This window comes from Lepisma saccharinum, unplaced genomic scaffold (genome assembly GCF_977018435.1).
Source record: "Lepisma saccharinum unplaced genomic scaffold, izLepSacc3.1 HAP1_SCAFFOLD_681, whole genome shotgun sequence".
NCBI lineage: Eukaryota > Metazoa > Arthropoda > Insecta > Zygentoma > Lepismatidae > Lepisma > Lepisma saccharinum.
The window spans coordinates 99,039-118,840 of NW_028143352.1; the positions used below are offsets into that span (position 1 = coordinate 99,039).

The 19,802-nt window shown below is 36.0% G+C and overlaps 1 protein-coding gene across 1 annotated transcript in view; it reads left to right on the plus strand.

Annotated features, from left to right (window-relative positions):
- The window catches only part of LOC145983130 (uncharacterized), a 41,781-nt gene extending 28,707 nt beyond the window's left edge, over nucleotides 1–13,074 (plus strand). The window contains exons 3-4 of the mRNA XM_083116409.1: nucleotides 850–894; nucleotides 12,554–13,074. Of these exons, the coding sequence (XP_082972535.1) occupies nucleotides 850–894; nucleotides 12,554–13,038 (530 nt within the window). The 3' untranslated portion in view covers nucleotides 13,039–13,074. The remainder of the gene's footprint in view (nucleotides 1–849; nucleotides 895–12,553) is intronic.
- The last annotated feature ends 6,728 nt before the right edge of the window (nucleotides 13,075–19,802 follow it).

Below are 19,802 nucleotides of genomic sequence, written 5' to 3' on the forward strand. Positions count from 1 at the left end.
GCCTTAAGTAAAGTTCTAGTTTCATCTCTCGCGGGAATTGTCAGTGGTTTAAATCCCAGGTGGCATACCAGTTTAGTATAACCTGTCACTTTGAGAAATGAAATTTCGAAGCACGAGATTCGTATGAATAATCAGAAGGTTAATTTGAGTTAGGTCTAATTCTGCATACAGGGTGTGCCTAAAAAGGGGGTACATTTTAGTTAAATGAGAAAGTTGGATAGTGTTATGTAATTTGATAACTACCAACTTGAAGACTTAATCAGGTTTGGCTTAACTTAACGTACAGGGTGTACCTAAAGGAAAGGTATAGTTTATTAATTAATAAATAAAAGACTTTGTGATTTATTGTGGAAGTTAGGCTCCACATTACCTGTAACGAGCGTTTATTCGACAACGAAAGGTTGTTTCCGTGGGAAGTTTATTAAATTTATTTGGAATCACATTATACGAACATAAGTTTAACTTGTGGCCCTCCAGTCATAGCTTCTAGCGCTACTGGCGAGACGTACGAGAACACATTGAATGGTTTAGGAATTTAGTTGGGAGTTTCGGGCAAGGTTGAAATATTAGTTGGTGGTTCTTGTCACGCGGTGGAATGTAGGGAAGACCCCTCCACTGGCGGATACGTCTCATTACTTATTACAATATAAAAAGTTAGAGAAAATTGCGTGAACATATCTCGTAATATATTGTGATGACTTTAAGTTCAGCTATATTTTGTGTGTCTCAGAGTTTTTAAAATATGAACTAATGCTGACAGTAAACTTTATGAAGAAATATGTGTGTGTGGTTGTATTGTCATTTTAAAATGGACATATTGAAGTAAACATGTAATCCTTTTTCTTTCAGAAGAAACTGTTATCCAAGTTAAAAGCATCAAAGAAAAGAAGCAAGGTATGTGCATCTCATATTTGATGTTTATATTACTAGTGATAATGATCAAAGAAATACCAATTGTTACTACTTTTTCTACTTTAAAATTTAAATTCGTATTTAACATTGCAACAGCCTTTGACCATGTATTGCTAATGACAATATTACTGTTAGTATTTAATTATTGGCTCATTCTATTTCAAATCAGGCAGCACATGCCTCTTGACCGTCATGAATTCCCCTGAAAAAATGGGACAGGATTTGCACATGTGATGCATTCTACGGAAAGTGATACTACTCCATGTAAATAACAAAATGAATTAATCTGGAAATTATTATTGTTTGTAGTTGCATTAAGGTTTAAATGCTTGTGAATGTAATTTACGTATTTCATCTGGAGCCTATATGCTTCACAAACAAATGAAGTCAAATTTTTCCACATTTTTAAAGTGTCATGTATTCAGTCTGTCATCAGGCTCAAGTTCTTTTTTTTTTTAGTTTGTTAGGAGACACCAAAAGGTACTTCATTATTCTAAGAAATCAGTTTATTGTGAATATTTTAATCCAATCTCATCCATCCTTACATTCTGTGTGAAAAATGTCACACATGTAATGCTGGAATGCCCCCATATGCTTTAAGAGCCATTATTTTGAAATTCGGACAAAAAAAGTGATATTTGGATAGTTGTATTTTGTGATCTCTGTGATTTTTTTATATGTTGAAGTAGGTCATGAAAAATGAATATTCAGACCCTGAAAAAATTTTCCCTGCCCTGTAGAAAATGTCAAAGTTCAAAGTCAAACTGTCCATTTTCATGAAACGTGAATCATGAGTACGTTTGGAGTGGTGTATCTTTGGAAAGCAACAACACCCCAAACATTTGTTTTGGCCTCCCTGATAGCGCAGGATCGCCTTGTAATCAAGGGGTCCCAGGTTCGATACCCGGTGGAGGCACATGGCACAGTGGTTTGGATCCCACTTTAAACCGTAAGTCCAGCCCCGATTAGCCTTACTGTGCATAAAGTGGACTTAAAACACCAACTCAAACCCAAACCCTTACTTTTGTTTTGATATACTGTTAGTATAAGACAGTTTGCTTCTCCACACCACAATCCAAAGCAAACCAAGCACATCTGGAGTATGCCATTATACTTGCAAGGTAAAGCACCCGAAAATATAAATTGTCTGATGTTTTAACATTTCATTCAAGCAATGGCCTTGATTATGACAAAATCACATTGATAATTTGCAGTAACAATATTAAATATGATGGAAATATCATAAACCTGCTTTTCCTAGGCCTATTTGAGATTGATAGCTTGATAGGTTATTTTACACTTTTTTCTGCAATTTTTGGCTAATTGTGACTATGAGGATGAGTGATGATATTATGAAATTGATGAAGGGAGACTCACAAAGAACAATCATCACATGACAGGGATTCGAACCCAGGACCCCTGGTGGCGTACTGTGTTGTGGTAACAACTTTGCCACGAAGGTCTGCTCCTAAGCCTACCTGAATTGAAAAATTGTTTTATTTTTGGGAATACAATAATACAGAATCTTTTACAAACATTATCTTATTGCACAAATTCCAAAATAAATATATAGTGGCATGCCAAAAATTGGAAGAGGAGGGGATCATAATCCCCCCCTTCGGCCCAGTAAAAAGAATGTCAAAGGCAAGAAAAGGTGGCGAAATGATGGCTGACTATTACAAAAATTATAGGTTACCCCCCCCTTCCCCAATTTCGAAAGTCCATGGTACATCACTCTATGTAGAGTTTTGTTTTTATGCACATGAAGGGCACTTGCAGTTTAAAGTGGATTCCGTACCACTTGTACCTCCACCTTGCATCAAAAATGGACCCTTTGATTACAAGGAGGTGACATTACCACTACACTATCCATCAAAGAAATAAAAACTAAAACTGTCCCACAACTTTTAAAGACACGGACTGTTCCATTTGGAACAAAGAAAGTAGGGGAGGAAGTGTGATAATTTACATTGGCATTTCTTAACATTTTGATTTTTTTTCTCAAGTAGGACGAGGCCCCAATGATTTTTTATTTCCATGTGTTAGTACATATATTCAGCTACAAGATGGCATAGTAAGTTTTTCTACCCTTCTGCTGTTTTGAGATGAGCCTAATTCTAAAGTTGCTGATGTTGCACTTTTTGAGTGTTTAAATGGTTATATCTGCTAACAGCGTCAATATCTAAGTAATGTGCTATATCAGGTAGCTTGTCCTAATAGTGAGCTTCAATGCCCAGTAAACAAAATTTTGGGGTATTGTTGCTTAACCAAGATATTAAGGGCCGAAAACAGGCAAAAACTGCATTTTGGACCTTCTTTGTTGCCGCATAACAATGGCAAGCAGCAATAGCACTCAAAACAATTGAATGTATACAAGCAAACTGTCCTATACTAACAGTATATCAAAAAAACAAAAGTTTGGGGTGTTGTTTGCTTTCCAAAGATACAGCATTCCAAACTTACTCATGTTTCACTTTTCATGAAAAATGAACAGTTTGCCTTTTAGGACATTTTCTACAGGGCAGGGAATTTTTTTTTCAGCATCTGAAAATTGCACAATATTAATTTTTCATGACCTACTTCAACATATAAAAAATCACGGAGATCAAAAAATACAACTATCTCACTTTGTTTGAATTTGAAAATAATGGCTCTTAAAAGCTGAAATAGTGTTTTTCCCTGTTGTACGTGATAACCAAATTATAGGTCTGTAAAGATGAGATGGAAAAGTGTGCAATTATGAAAACATATTTTCTTCAAAATTATGCTGCAAAGGAATTAAGAGAAAAATACTTGCAGTTTTATTATTTGAAACATACACATGAGAATAACAAAAAAGAATTTTAGGAGTAGTGTGAGATTCTGGAAAAATTTGGGGAATAAGTGAAATTTTGCATGTCTTTTTAAAATTTTTATAGGCAAAAATAATACAAAATATTAATGTTAAACCGTTTAATAGTGTCATTATCATTAAACTGTAAATAAATATGGCAGCTGATATTTTGCAAACTATCATTACAAAATTGTCAAAATTCGTCTAGAAAGACTATAAAAGATATTTTAAGTTATGGTGTTAGAGTACATCCAGAATGTTTCATTTTCACTGAAAGAAAAGTTGTTGAAATGGTTATAGTTTCATTAACATACTCAACAGAAATTTTCATAATAGGTTCATATATACAGTATCAGAAACATAAAAATGTATATAATTTTATAATTGCTTTAATCAAACTGTTCAAATATTTTACAGGGTTGTTTACTAAGAAAAAGCCTTTCTATAAAAACATAAACATATTTCTATGTGTGTGGTGCCAAAAACCATACTGGCAATTTTATGCATTTTTAAAAATCTATTTAATTAAAAATAATCTTGATTTAAATATAAAATCCATTAAAATGTTTTTTTTTTAAATTAAAAATTGTGATTTTTACCCACCCTGCTCTTAATTATTGCATAATGTTTACATAAACCTCCCTTTCTATTACATGCACTTTTACTATGGCCAGTTGCAGAAAATATTTATTTTCATGTGATATTGTGTGGGATATTTGATCAAGTTCATACATTTGACATTTATTTTTGAAATGTGAGGCAGCCCCATATTATTGTAATATCAAGTAGTAAATGAGGTGTACTTCTTCGAGCATGTGCACTATCATGGAGCAAGTCATCATTAATCACAGAGCTGATTTCATGTCAAAAATATTGTTTCTCCATGAAAATGGGCCACACATGTAAATATGGATGCTGGGGAATTTTGCGAGTGGTAGCTCTAATTTTGTCTGGTAGGACAACTGACCAGTTTTCTGCAAAATCAAACTGAACAACTAATATATTGTTTCCGATCAGTGCAGAATTTTTCATATGATTTCAAAGATACACACTTTTCCTCACTTCTTTACAAATCTTCAACTTTGTTATCCGATACTACACTAAAGAACTATTTCAGCCGTTAATTTATGTCTGAACACCCAGTCACAGACATTTTTCAGTGAAATCTTTGGTGGTCATGTTACACATGTGCAGCTTACCTGCCTGACTTGAAATTGAATGAATTGCACTTCATGTTTTTGAAAATGACACATGTGAAACTGTGTTGAAATGTTGAGAGATAAAAAGGTTTAGTCACCAAATGAAAAGAAGTACAGAAGTAATTAAGGCTACTACGAATGTGACAATATGAAAAATCTGCAATGATTTAAGTTCTGATCCAATAAAATATTGATAATAATGCCAAGTTATTTACATAATGTATACATGGCATGGGAATTGAAACACATTTTTTTCATCGTTCTTGTTTTGCATCCAGTAGAGCCTGGATATTACCCTAATTGTCTATTTTGTTAGTGAAAAATTCATAGATTTTCAGCCTTGCCAATCCTTGACATATCTTTAACAATGTTGTAATATTATCTATGCATTGTTCTCTTGCCTAAAAAAAAGCTTAATTATTTACATTAATTTCAATATCCTTGTCTGAATCTCCTACTCAGAAATGTCTAGTATCATGTGTGTTTTTCAATTTTCTTGATTTGTGTGTATTCTTCATTTTTTTGTCTGTTCCTTTCATTGTAAGAATTTTTCTTCTTTTTTTAAATTGATTTATGTGCACAAGTTAAATGTATATACTGGGTTAGGTGGGAGAACAGCTATAGCCTGAACCTTGCCCTCAATATAGAAAAATTGAAATATATACTAATCATTTTTCAGTGTATAACAAACAATTTGTGTAAATTTCACACTGCTTAAAATTGCCTATTTTGGTTGATCTTTAGAGCCTGTTTTCTGTGTTAGTGTGCTTTAACGTCAATGGACGAATAGGATATACAGTATTGGCCATATTATTGGACTCATTAGTTGAAGAAATGGAACACAGATTAACTCACTTTATGTAGAGAAATTTGACAGATTTATGTTATACACACTACAAGTACTGTCAGTACTTCGTATGACCACCTTTGACTCTTTTTGAGCCCATTTTAATCACCGTTTGTGTACAATTTCTTGTTACTTTTTTTTTCTAAACTTCAAACCACTTGGTTTATGAAATTATGCGTTGCTCCGAAGATACAAATAAAGAACACTCTTACATCAACAGAATTAATATTATTTCCTTTGTTATAACAAAAAATAGCATAAATAACACCGTAAACAATATATGTATTGTTCCAGGCATTTTTGGGAATATGTAAAGAATCGTGTTGCCACCTATTCTTGGGACACAGTAAAAGAAAGGATTGTGGGAAACAAGATTATACTGAAGCAAACAGTTTAATCCCATAAAAAGTTATAACGATAATCAAATATTTTTAGTTAGAACACTTCCAAAAGAAGGAAATATGCTTTTTTTTTTACGAGTCCATTAATTTGGCCAATACTGTATGTCCTGCCACATGTATTGTACTTCAGATGAAACACCATGTGGCATTAATTAAACACATTATTTCTTCAAAACTACACAATAATTTCAGTTCTCTCTCTTTTTTTTATATATCATTTATACATTATACTATGAAGGCATGACATACTTGAATTGCAAAACAATATATTTGTTATTATTATTATTAACAAATGTAGGTATGGGATAGAACTTATCACTCTTCAAACACTGCTTTTTGATCATATACTTTATTTCTGTGTGTAATAATAATGAAAAAAACTTGTTCTCAGCTTGTGACAATTGGAGGTCTAGCGAGAAATGTCCAATTTTTAAAATTGCCAGAAATTATGATTTTCTGAAGTTGTGCCTATTTTCAGCTTTTTTTTTTCTTTTTCAAAATTGGAGGACATGCATTACTTGTCCTCAGAGAGTAGTCTTCTTTTGTTGTTCTCAGAGTCTCTTCTTTTGTTGTGCTTACCTGCAAATTTGGTCCATACAACATCCATAGGGCTGACGCTAAACGCAATTTTCCAGAATTTTTCTTCTTTAAGGTGGCAACATTGCTTTCCTTATATTATTACAGCTTCACAGGAGCATGACGAATACCATTTTTTTTAAAAAATTAAATTACCTTCTTCTCCCTTTAATTTCATTATTGTGAGGTACAGTGCATAAATTTCGTTAAAATTCTATTAGAATGTCTGCAAATGTTGTCCAGTTTACTTTCACACAGTCTCGTGCGAATTAATCGGAACAAGATATTTTTATGCATGATGGAGTCTCAAACGTGACTATGGTTTCATGATGATGAATCTATGACAAATCGTGTAATACAAATTATGTAACAGAAAGAAGAACATATTAGCTATTAAGAAATATTACGAATATGTAATTTATTGTTTCTGAACAGTATAAGTACAAAAAAATACATAGTGTGTGTAGTTATTGTCGTATTTCAATTAATTCGCACGGGACTGTAGGCATCATTTCTGATTGGCCTACTTTATTTGAAATATTTTCTCAATGTTCATATATTTATTAGTGGGCAAATTCACAAATATGTACAGTCCCATGCGAATTAATTGAAATACGACAATAAATACACACACTATGTATTTTTTTGTACTTATACCCTAATTCATCACTTAAACTGTTCAGAAACAATAAATTACATATTCGTAATATTTCTTAATAGCTAATATGTTCTTCTTTCTGTTATATAATTTGTATTACACGATTTGTCATAGATTCATCATCATGAAATCATAGTCAAGTTTGAGACGCTATCATGCATAAAAATATCTTGTTCCGATTAATTCGCACGGGACTGTAGTAGAATGGTTAGCACAGCATGCTACAATGCCAGGGGCCGTGGTTTGAATTCCAACCTGGACGTGGGTTTTCTTTGTGACTCCTTTCATCAATTTCATCACTCACCCTCATCGGCGAGATTAGTCAAAAGTGACAGAAAAGTTAACAAATCAAACAAATGGCATCCATCCATGTCTTGGCAACCTTGAGTGCCAAGGTTACCACAGTACCACAGTGCCTCAGTAGCAATATTTGCAAACTCAACTAACTTTGTGGATATCCTTCGTATTATTTTTTGAACCTTAGAAATTGTGTTTCAATTTATGTACTATGTATATCAAGATTATGAAAAACTAAATATGCTGACCAAGGCAGTAATTAATTTTATTAAAAACATAAACTAAAACGTAACCTTTCAACCTTCTAGCAAGGTCTTCTTCAGACACTGTATCAAGTACAAATGTAACAAGATACAAAAACAGGGCATTATATATATACACAAACATTAGCCTCATCCCACTCTATGTCATGTCCTGTTTCTCTTGTGTGTTTAAATATCGCATTTCTCTCGCTCTTAAGTCGTACATCATCCCTATGTTGTTTCAATAAATTACTGCCTTGGTCATCATATTTAGTTTTTCATAATCATGGAAACAAGGCTTAATGGTGTTATCAAGATTATGTACAGTCACGGAGAACTCTGTTGACTTTCAATGTGATCGTTACAACCCAAGAGTGTCCGTGACTGTACAAATAGTTATTTTCAACACTTTGTACTATAATATTTGAAAGTAAGCTATATGTTACATACTGCACCAGTGAGTTGAATTGATTGATTTAAAAATGAAAATGGCTTTCTGTAGTTCTTTACTTAATTTTTAGTTTTTTTCTTTTGACATGATCTCACATACAATGTCATTTTGCATGGTTATGCATGAAATAAGTAGGGACGTGAAGTTTCTGTTTTAACGATGACACTGAAAAGTCGAGGAAAGTGTAATGAAGTGTTTAAAATGTATTTGGGTAGGTTAAGGAGACAAATTTTCAGTGTTTTTGATTATGCGAATTATGCCATTTTTCAGAATAACACCGAATTTTGCACTTTCACGTGAAACACACCGCGGAATTTGAAATATAACTGGGGATAATGTTTCTTCTGTTCAAGGAGCAGTATGGGTTCTGTTATTTCTAGCCTAGCTGGTGAAAGTTCGGTTCAAAAGGGATTGTCATGCTTAATTTATTGCAGTTTAGTTTTTATTCCATATTTAGTGGTCGATGAAATTAAATAGTTTTGAAAATGCAAGAAATTTGGTAATTTCCCACAAAGGGAACCTTATTTTTTTTGTCATTAAAACTAATCTTTGTGTCAATTTTTCAAAACTGAAACAATGTGAAAATCTTAAGTGTAGAAGAAACAGCAAAAATGCATGTAAAAATAGCATTGATTTAAAATTAATAACACTGAATTTTGCCCTAAATCACTAAAAATAACATCGAAATTTAGGGGAAAATAAATCGAAAACTTCATGCCCCTAGAAATAAGTAATTGTGCTTCATAATCATGCACAAGCAAAGTAACTTTTCAAAAGAAATTCTACTATTTTGGTTCCCTAACACAGTGTCAGTTTTGCGTATTTGGTAGCTTGCCTCTGCCCTGCAAAGACAGGAGTTCTGGCTTTTAATTGCAGGAAGTAGATGGCACTTTAAAACTTATTTTTATCCCTAATTTCTTGTTCATTGTCTACACAGATTACCCCAAGAAGTAGAAAACTGAAGTAATATAAGAATAAAAATTATGTAGTGTGTGACTGTTAGGTTTGTTCAGTCTTATCTCCCTGTGGTCATTTGGTTGAATTACTTTTTTAGAGTATTATTATGTAAGCTACTGTAATGCTTAATATTTTGCACTTATAGAGGAAAAGCACACAAACGTTTTTAAATATCGTGTTCCCAGGTAATTACCAACTCTGCAATTATAATGTAGTTGTGCATGAGGTTAGAAAAATACAGAGCATCCAGTCACCATGGTGCCTGAATTTTTAAATTTAGTTCTAAATATTTTTTTTTAATATTTCAAGTTCGTTGTGAAAATTTTCCATTCTTTTTTTTCTTAATGTGTTTTTTACTAACGTTTGTATGTTTTCTGTGGCACGTGTGTCATTAAATAAACATGCCATTATAAATGTTTGCACTGGTGCTAGCTGATTTTTAAAATCTGCAGGGATATGGTAGAATTGGCCACATATTAGAATGTATTGCTGTTACCAGTTGAGTTGTCTTTAGGAAGGCTCAAGAAATGATTGGTTTTAATCTAATCTTGTATTAATAAATTAAATGTTTATATATCGCATTTCATATCTTTTTTCAGTCGAATTCATAGCTTCCTTGTTGTGTATTTACAACAAAACTGGGTTCTGAAAAAAATGGTCTGGTGCCTGAATTATTTTGTTTTTTCTGCTCCTGTTTGTGCACATGATCTGCAAAAGAAAATTGCACAAAGCAGTTGACTTTCTTTGCTGAAAGAATATTGGGTTGGAGCGAATGAAATGTCCGGCCCAGGTGCGTCATTGCCAAAGGCCAAAAAAATCAAAACTACAATACCTGGTTAATCAAAATAATCACCGTCTGCAGCCACACACTTTTGTCATCGCTCAGCCAACAATTGGATTCCATGGCGAAAGAAGTCTGGAGTCTGCGACGCAAAGAACTCCTCAACGGCATGTTGAACCGCCAGATCATCTGCAAAGGTCTTCCCTGTCAGGAATTGATCGAGCTGCCGGAAGAGATGGTAGTCAGTGGGAGAGAGATTGGGAGAATATGCTGGATGAGGAAGGGTTTCATATTGCAACTCATGGAGAGCCTGCACCGTCCTTTTCGCAACATGTGGGCAAGCATTATCGTGCAACATGAGGACACCATGTCTGTGGACCATTGCTGGATGCTTGCGGGGAAGTTTCCAGTGCATTTCATAGAGTTCAGCACTGTAACGATCTGCATTGATGGTTTCACCTCGCCTGAGAAAGAAAAGATGGATCACACTCACCATAGAACACCATCCCAGCCACAACACCTTCCGTGGGTGGAGAGGTGGTTTTGGAAACCGCTCTGGACGTTGACCACGATCCAACCATTGTCCTGATCGTTTACGATTGTCATAGCAGATCCATTTTTCATCTGAAGTGACAATCCGATGCAGGAAACCATCCCGGTTATTCCTTACACTCAGAGAACTGCACACCTTCAGACGGCGAGTCTTGTTGGCCGGTGTCAAATCATGTGGTACCCATGAGTCTAACTTTTTCACTTTACTGATCGCACGGAGCCGCCGAACGACAGTGGTATGGTGTATGCCTAACTCGTCTGCAATGGCACAAACACTTTTCCGAGGGTCCGCTTCCACGGGGTTTCTGAGGAGCACATCCGAGCATGATGTTGGTCGATGGCCACGGGGTTCATTTTGCAATGCTGTGTCACCGGAACGAAATTTGACAAACCAGCGGCGAATGGTGCGATCATTTACCATTCCTGGCCCAAATGCACTGTTAGTGTTTTGGCAGTTTGCTGAGCAGAATGTCCCAGTTTGAATTCGTAAAGACAAATCACTCGCAATTGTGTGTTCTCCATGGCGCACTTTCAGACTACCCTGTCCATCAACACACTGCCTCCTGACTGTCTGGGTGCTCCAGCCTGTTTGCTGGACGTATACAGAGTTTATGACGTTAGACCCGTGACCTCAGTCAATCCCTGTGTTGTGTTGTTGAGGTGAGTTTCCCACCAGACGTCAAAGCGGACATTTCATTCGCACCAACCCAATACATCTATAAAAAAATAATCATACTGTACCACTTGTATACCCAGGTGCATAAGAATCTGTTCCAATGTCAATATTGGGTAGATTCTTCACTGTAAACAGAGAATGTAGTGTGTGCCATTTTTCTCTTTTAAATCTGCAACTTCTATTCAGTATGTTTGGCACCATTTATGTACCACTGCTACATTTGGGTGCATGACATTTCTGAAAATGCAGCATTAATAAATGAACATGTGCACTTGCACATAAATTCATTGATTGATTTGCTTTATTTTACTTCACTTGTTGTGCCACTTTTGGCTAATTTGCGAAGATGGGGATGAGTGATGATATGATGAAATTGATGAATGGACACTCGCAAACATCCATGGCCAGGCCAGGATTCAAACCCGGGACCCCTGGCATTGTAGCACGATGTGCTAACCATTCTGCCATGGGGGGCCGGCTATATAATTAATTGAATTTACACTTTCCTTCATAATTCACACCCTTCCTTGTCCCAATAAAACAGTATGGTGCTGTGCTTTCCAGTGTATATAGTTCATTGGTTGCATGCCCTTAAACATAGGTCATACCAGACATCCTCTTTTACCTGGACATGTCTTCTTTTTTGGGTCCTAAAAATGGTCCTAAAAATGGTCCTGGTAGGTTTTTAGGAAAATTTCCTCTTTTTGGGGTATAGACAACTGCTTGAACTTCAAGATTCGTAACAAAATTTTATATTTTTATTTGTTAATATTGTCTGTGTTCAATTTCAAAGTAAGGAAATGCAACCCTCTCAGTTGCAAGCACAAAGACAAGAAACTTTTCTTCAAACAAAGAAAATTTGTTGACTTTGCGCCTCTTCTGTTGTCACCACCATGCTGCGTGAGGTTTATTTCAAAGCATTGGTGATACATACCAAGCTGCAAATTTCTAACAATAGGTAAGAATATGCGAAACTCCGCAGCTTCCTATGATTTGAGTTTCATGACATCAGAAATCATTATTTATATGCATATATAATGTAGTATAACACTTTTGTAAAATCTTTTGTGAATCTTAAAATGTCATATTTTTTCAAGTTTGTCATCTGCTAACCCTACTCAAACATAAATATTAATAATTTCTATTTTGCACACTTGACGTATCTTTCCAGCTAGAAGACTGGTACATGGAGAAAGAGTGGAAAAGAAGAAACGGAAAAAGAAAGAAGCAGATCTTCTGAAAGTGTTGTTAAAGAAGGCGAAGAAAGAAACCATTCAGGAATCCTCGAGGACAGAAGTTAAGGAGCAACGTTTGAAGCCAGTGTTCAATAGTGAAGGCAAATTAGATTCTGATAGTGGAAAACCCACGAAGTTTGGCATAAAGAGGGGTATAAAGAATCCACAGAAAATCTTACAAAAACTCAATGAGCGGAAGGAGAAAATGCATATGAAAATGGCAGGTCGAGTGGAGAAGGTTACTGAGAAGCAGGCACAGAAAAATGCAGTGGGGGGAAAGTGGTATGACAAGGAACATGGTGAGAAGAAGGCAGAAGCAAGAACAGATACAATTTTGAAAACTGAGAAGTGGAAAAAGAACTTACAGAAGGACATTAAGAAACGGAAAATGAAGAAGGGTGTTAAAAAGGGAAAGATGTGAAAGAGGTTTGACTTCAATGTTTATCATTGTATCACGTTGTTAAAACATAAATCACTTTGAATTCTTACTGTGTTTTTATCATTAATCTTTTATGAACAAGTAGTTAACAATTTTTCAAGTTTTCATGCAGGTTTTTATACTTAAAATTCAGAAGAAATGGATAAGAAAACAAATGGGTAAGTTTGATTTCTGAGCTAACCACTAACTCTGAGGGTACATTTAGTGGAGTTAATAAGCCAATCCTCAAAATCTGACAGTTTACTTTCCCTCGTAGATAAGGTTTAGCACAGTGCAAGGGCAAAAGTGGCAAAATCGCAGCCACTGGCTGGCACTATTGCTTGTCATTGTAGTGGAAAGTGGATCTCTTGTTTTTGCACTGAAAGTTGTATTTTACAATAATTAATGACATTTTGCTGACCCTTAACAATGGATATTCACAGGATCCATGAGGCATTTTTTCCCAGAGGTGCCGCAAAATAGTGATGCAACTGAAAACAATGTAGCTGTTAGTTGGAATATATTCGTATATGTCAGTTATCTGGATATTAGAATTATTCAGACACTAATGAAATAAATTACGTGGATATCTATAATCTGCGATATCAGGATATTTACAATCTATGAGGCGCATGTAAAAAAAAAAAATGGCCGATATTTTTTAAAAAACAAGAAAATGATAGGAAATGAAATTTATTGTGATTGATAAACAAGTACATACCTTGGCTATTTTTCGACATAGTCACCATTAACCTCCAGACATTTCTGATAGTGTGGCACAAGCTTCCGTATACCCTATGCATATAAAATCTGCCACCTGAGAGTGCAGCCAGTCCAGAACTGATGTCTTGAGTACATCACTGTCGTTGAAACGCTTCGATGCAAGCCACTTTTTCAGGTGAAGAAAAAAAAATTGCTGGTGTAAGGGGGATGATTGAATACTGTCTGGCTGCCTTAGCTGAGACCATGGACGGAAGTGCGCATGCGCCAACTGGACGTGTTCATTGGCAAAATAGGGGTGATGGCACTTGGGTCAGGAAGCGGGTTCCGTGAAAATGGTCTGCTGTGGAAACAACAATGAAGTTTCAAATGTACTAACATCCGCCAAAATACGTAGATATGTTTACGAATTATGTAAGGGTACAGGATGGAAAAAATAGCCATCCATATACTATATAAGCAAACACAATATATCAGGAAAGTATTCATCACGTCACATTAGTAGATAAACTTGTTTGTAAAATTGTAGACCAGTAGCTGTATTATAGATCATTCAATTAAATTGATCTCCTTAGTAAATATTATAATTTGCACAAATGTACACAGCAGTAATCAGGATAGTATTCACTAATAATAGTATGTATTATACATAGTATTATAAATATAATAAAGAAAATGTAGTAACTGAATGCTTTGTGGCATTGTGTATTATATCGATGGCGTTTTGTAGAATGTGCAACAGGGACCTACGACACAGTTTTCTTTGTTCCACTTCGAAACTGTTTGTTACAAATTATAAGAGACATCACACACACAACACAGCAAACAGTAATGAACACAATAAGCGTACCAATACAAGCAAAATGCCACGTTTGGTGAGTGTTCTACCTGCTTCCCCTCTCGCATTTGGAATCGTACTTTCCAGCTAGTTTCGTTTCCCTTGGCTGGACTGTAGTTCCCATCGAAATCTTTGAATTGTCTCTACAGTATGAGCAGCTGTGTGTGGGCGGGCATTGTCATGGATCAGAAAAAATTCAGAGCGTAGCATTCCGCTCCGCCGATTTTGGATGGCACGTCACAGATTATTCAGTGTTTTGCAATACACCTCTGGTGTAATTGTTTGTCCTGGTTCCAAGAATTCCACAAAAATCACACCCTTTTGGTCCCAAAACACGGTTGCCATGATTTTGTGAACTGATGGTGTTTGAATTTCTTCGCTTTAGGAGAACCAGAGTGCCGCCATTGCATTGACTGCTGCTTCGACTTCCCAGTGGCGTACGATATCCACGTTTCATCCCCCCTCTCTATGTGTGAAAAGAGGTCATCCACATCCTCCCCCAACGGGCCAAAAAATCACGTGCAGCTGTCCTTCTTTGATCTTTGGTACCCACCTCGCACACAGTTTGTGATACCCCAGGTTGTCAGTCACAATTCGATGCACCGTTTTTGCAGACACTTCTGGAAATTCTTTGGAGAGTTCAGATATTGTGAAACGGCGATTGGAACACACTTTCTCGTTAATGCGTTCCACCAGATCGGCCGTCTGAACACTAGGCCTTCCACTACGCTCATTGTCATGGACATTTGAACACCCTTCCCGAAACTCTGCACCATTGCCTGACCTTCCCTTCACATAAATGGCACACAATTCCTGATGGATGTCAGCTGCATTCTGCCCTTTGGCATTCAGAAATCGTATGACAGATCTCACTTCACATTTGGCGGGATTTTGTATTACGGCAGCCATTTCAGCTTACTGCTACTCGCACATACGCAACCCCACTCTGACGATTATATCTCTGTTGCAAGAGCATGCTCAACTTCATCAGTGTTGCCAACCCCGTGTAATATATATATATATATATCAGTGATCAGAACGCTACATTTTAAAAGTAGCTTCGCTATAGCTACAGCTACTCTTCCAAAATGTAGCTTCGCTACAGCTACAGCTACATTTACCAAAAAGTAGCTCGCTACGCTACTCCTGTTCGCTACTCGCTACTTCGCTACTTTTTGCGCTACTTCTGCATATAAAAAATGAAAACAACCATATGGGTATTAAAAAAATCCCCTACTGCTGGTAAATAGATTCTGTTATTAATTATCATGATTCCAGTCATTCCATAATTTTGATAGCAGTGTTACTTCAGTTACTTATTTTTACTATAGTTTTTGAGAATACCATACCTATGCAAGTGCCATATCAATTCAAATTTGATAATGAATATTGCAATTAGGGTGTTACACAAATTAATTATTACAACTATACACAAATAAAATTTGGTAGGATTAAATATTTATGTTCACATCAACATATTTTTCTTGAGAATAAATATTTCATTTTTTATAGACTCATATGAAGTCAGCATTTTGAATGAAAAGTACCTGGAGCCCTTTGACTACAAAAGGGCCCCAGGTTCGATACCCAACGGAGACACATAGTGGTTAGGATCCAGTCTCGATCAGCTTATCTATGCATAAAATGGACTCAAAACAAAAACTAGGAAAGATGCCAAGTTAGGAGGATGAGATTCTCCTGCTCCTCCATTCCCCACTCTGCTCATCATTCATCATTCTTCCTCGTTCTAACAATTAGCCGAAAGTGGCAGAAAGCGAGTATAGATAATATAATATTTAAATAAACCATTCATCCTCATTGTCATGATTGAGAGAAGTGGAAGAATAGATGAGGAGGTAGGACAAATGGGTGGTGGACTATATCAAAGCGTTCGAAGATTAATATGGAACAGGGATGTACCTATGAAACACATACTATGTGCCAATAATTACGTAAGGATCAGACTTTGACAATGACAGAGAGAGATGAAAGAAAGATGCAGGCAGTGGAGATAAATTTTTTAAGGAGTATATTGGGGAAGACTAGGAGGGATAGAATAAGGAATGAGGAGATCCGACAGACAGTGGGTGTAGTGAAGCTTCAGGACACAATAGATAAGGCACAGATGAGATGGTTCGGACACATGAAGATGATTGATGCAGAAAGACTACCAGTAAGAGCTTACAATGCACAAGGAGTGGGAATAAGGCCAAGGGGGAGACCAAGATGTGGGTGGAAAGAGCAGATAGCAGAGAGTGTTAGGAGAAGAGGACAAGATTGGAACACCTTGGAAAGAGAGGAGTGGTGGAAGACCAGGAAAAAATGGAGAGGCTAGACTTCTATGCCGACCCAGTCAGAGGCAGGAAACAGCAAAGGATGATGATAATGATGTCATGATTAGCAAAAGTTACAGAAAAGGAACGCAAAAGTAGGAGAAATACATAAATTTGAAAACTATGTATATTAACTAAAGAAAATTGTCGTTTCTGCAGGAAAGTCAATAAATCGTACATACTTTCTGCAATATGATGAAATTATTGAGGAAACTGTCGTGTAAACCTGAGTGTTCTAAACGTATTGGAATTTTAAAATTTGTGAACAAATACTATCGCGAAAATAATTGTAATTCCAGAAACTCTATCATTCTTGTAACAATAATATCTTGCTGGCGAGATCCTATATACTGACGATGATCAATGCTGTTAACGTACTGAGCCATTTATTGCTGGCACTATTCCCTTGTCAGGTCAGTGGAATATCCATCGCTCGTGTTTGCACTGCAAGTTGCGTCTTACACAGCAATTAATGACAATTTGGTGTCTCTTACACCATGAATATCCACAGGATTTGTTCAGGGGGTGACGCAAACGAGGCACTTTTTTCCAGTGGTGCAGCTAGCGAGGCATGTTTCTCCCCAAAATAGCGATGCAGCTAAAAAAACGTAGCTGTTAGCAGGAATATATTCATATATGTCAGTTAGTTATCTGGATATCTGAATTATTCAGATACTAATTAAATAAATTAAGCAGATATCTTTAATCTACAATCTAGATAATCTGTATTTCCATGTAATAGACTGTCTTTATGAACCTCCTGCAAAATTAAGGGTTATTGTCGATTTTTTTCTGACGCTGTTGCCACATTCAAAATTCACCTCAAAATGCTGAGAAAAATGTAGCTGTAGCGAAATTTTCGCTACAACTACAGGAATTTTGTAGCTTCGCTACCGCTACAACTACAATTTTCAAAATGTAGCGTCGCTACAGCTACAAATTTTGTAGCTAGCTACAGTAGCGACGCTACAAGTAGCTCGCTACTTCTGACCACTGATATATATTTACATGCACCTCGTAGTTTATCTGTGTTTCCATGTAATAGACTTTGTCTTTAGGAGTCTCCTGCAAAAGTAAGCGTTTATTATTATTTTACCTCTGTTCCATTCAAAACTTATCTCAAAATGCTGAGAAGAAATGTAGCTGTAGTGAAATTTTCGCTACAACTACAGAAATTTTGTAGCTTCGCTACAGCTACAATTTTCAAAATGTAGCACCACTACAGCTACAAATTTTGAAGCTAGCTACAGTAGCGATGCTACAAGTAGGGTGCTACTTAAGACCACTGGTCATGGGTGTTACATTTTGTTTGCGATTAATTTAAAGTAAAAGGACAAAAAGGTGTTAAGAAAACACAATAACTTAATATCCATTTTCAAATCTTTCTGATGTAATTGTAATGAAGAAAAATATCGCAGTTCCATATATAACATGCATAATCTGAGCGATTTTTCAGTTGTAGCAGGATCTGTGAAGAAATCGCCCAGATTCCTGTGAACATGTTACACTGGGCTATGCAGGTTCTCTCTCGATGACTGCAGGAATGGTTGCTTAGAGAAGGTCATCATCTACTGGACATCGTCATATACCTACCTATCTCTTCAGTGGTATGACATCCTCTCCACTATTCATTTCCATGATTAAGAGCACTAGGAACAGTTTCCATGTCCAGCCAAGTACAAGGACCCTGAACTGCTTGTCCCCCACCAACCATTTCCTGCGGCAAGCTGAGGAAAGAGGTCTGTGTGCTGGATGGTTGTAGTAGGCGGAGAAAACTTAAAATTAGGCTTACAAGTTTTTTATTTTACTTCCGAAAAGTCTAAACTTCCGTTTGATTGGCTATAACTTGAATTTTTAGTTAATACATGGAAGTCTGTAAATAATTATTCATTATATTTTTGTATCTAGCTTAATAACAAACTTGCTTTCAGTTGCAAAATGGGGAGAAATTCATACTCCCTCATACTTTTTTTTTCTAGTGACAGTACCCATTTTGACAATATTGAAATAAACTTATATCTGATGTGAAACTCTCACTATTCACCTTAAATATCTTGCAACTATTTATTCTCTTCTCCATACCCCTGTTTCAAAATTTCCCATCTTTTCGAGACTTCATTTACATTAGCAGTGAGTTAAGTTAGGCTTTTCAATCAACTATCCTATCACTTCCTTTTTGAGTATAAAAAGAGTTACGAGTAATATGATCTTTAATTTTCGAAGTTAATGCATACGTCAGGGGGTTCCCAAACTTTTCATTTCACAGCGCCCTTAGTGTTTCAAGATTTTCCTGCGGCGTCCAAGTCATAATGTAGTCCTATCCAATCCCCCCCCCCCCCTCCTGCCCCCTCCAGAACTCCGCCTATGCCTCTGCATCAGTATTCTTCAAAATCTATTCCTTAAGAAGTAGTGGACAATCTGCTGAGCAATACTTGTGTATCCCACTGTACACGTGTTTGATAATTAACAGGGACTAGGTGAGTTCGGGACTCAATGAGTTCTTAAGAAGTATAAACTGTTGTAATCGTTTTTTGGAGCTTTTATGTCTGGAAAAAAAACCTAGTTAAACACTATTGACTTGAAATTCAACTTCTAAATCATGTAAAAATCTGCTCATCGTTTACTTGAATTAACAGTTGGGCTGAAAAGTTCGTAGGCTGACTCATAGATGGCGTTACTAGAATTAAATCCATGTGATTTTTACTTAGTACTAACCTTCAAAAGATACGTGTATAAATTTCACAGCTGCCGGATAATTAGTTCGTGAGATATAGCATTGTGAGTGAAGCTGCTTTTGTTATTGTGAAAAAATGGATAAAAAAGAATTTCGTGTGTTAATAAAGCATTGCTTTTTGGCGAAAAAAAATACTGTTGAA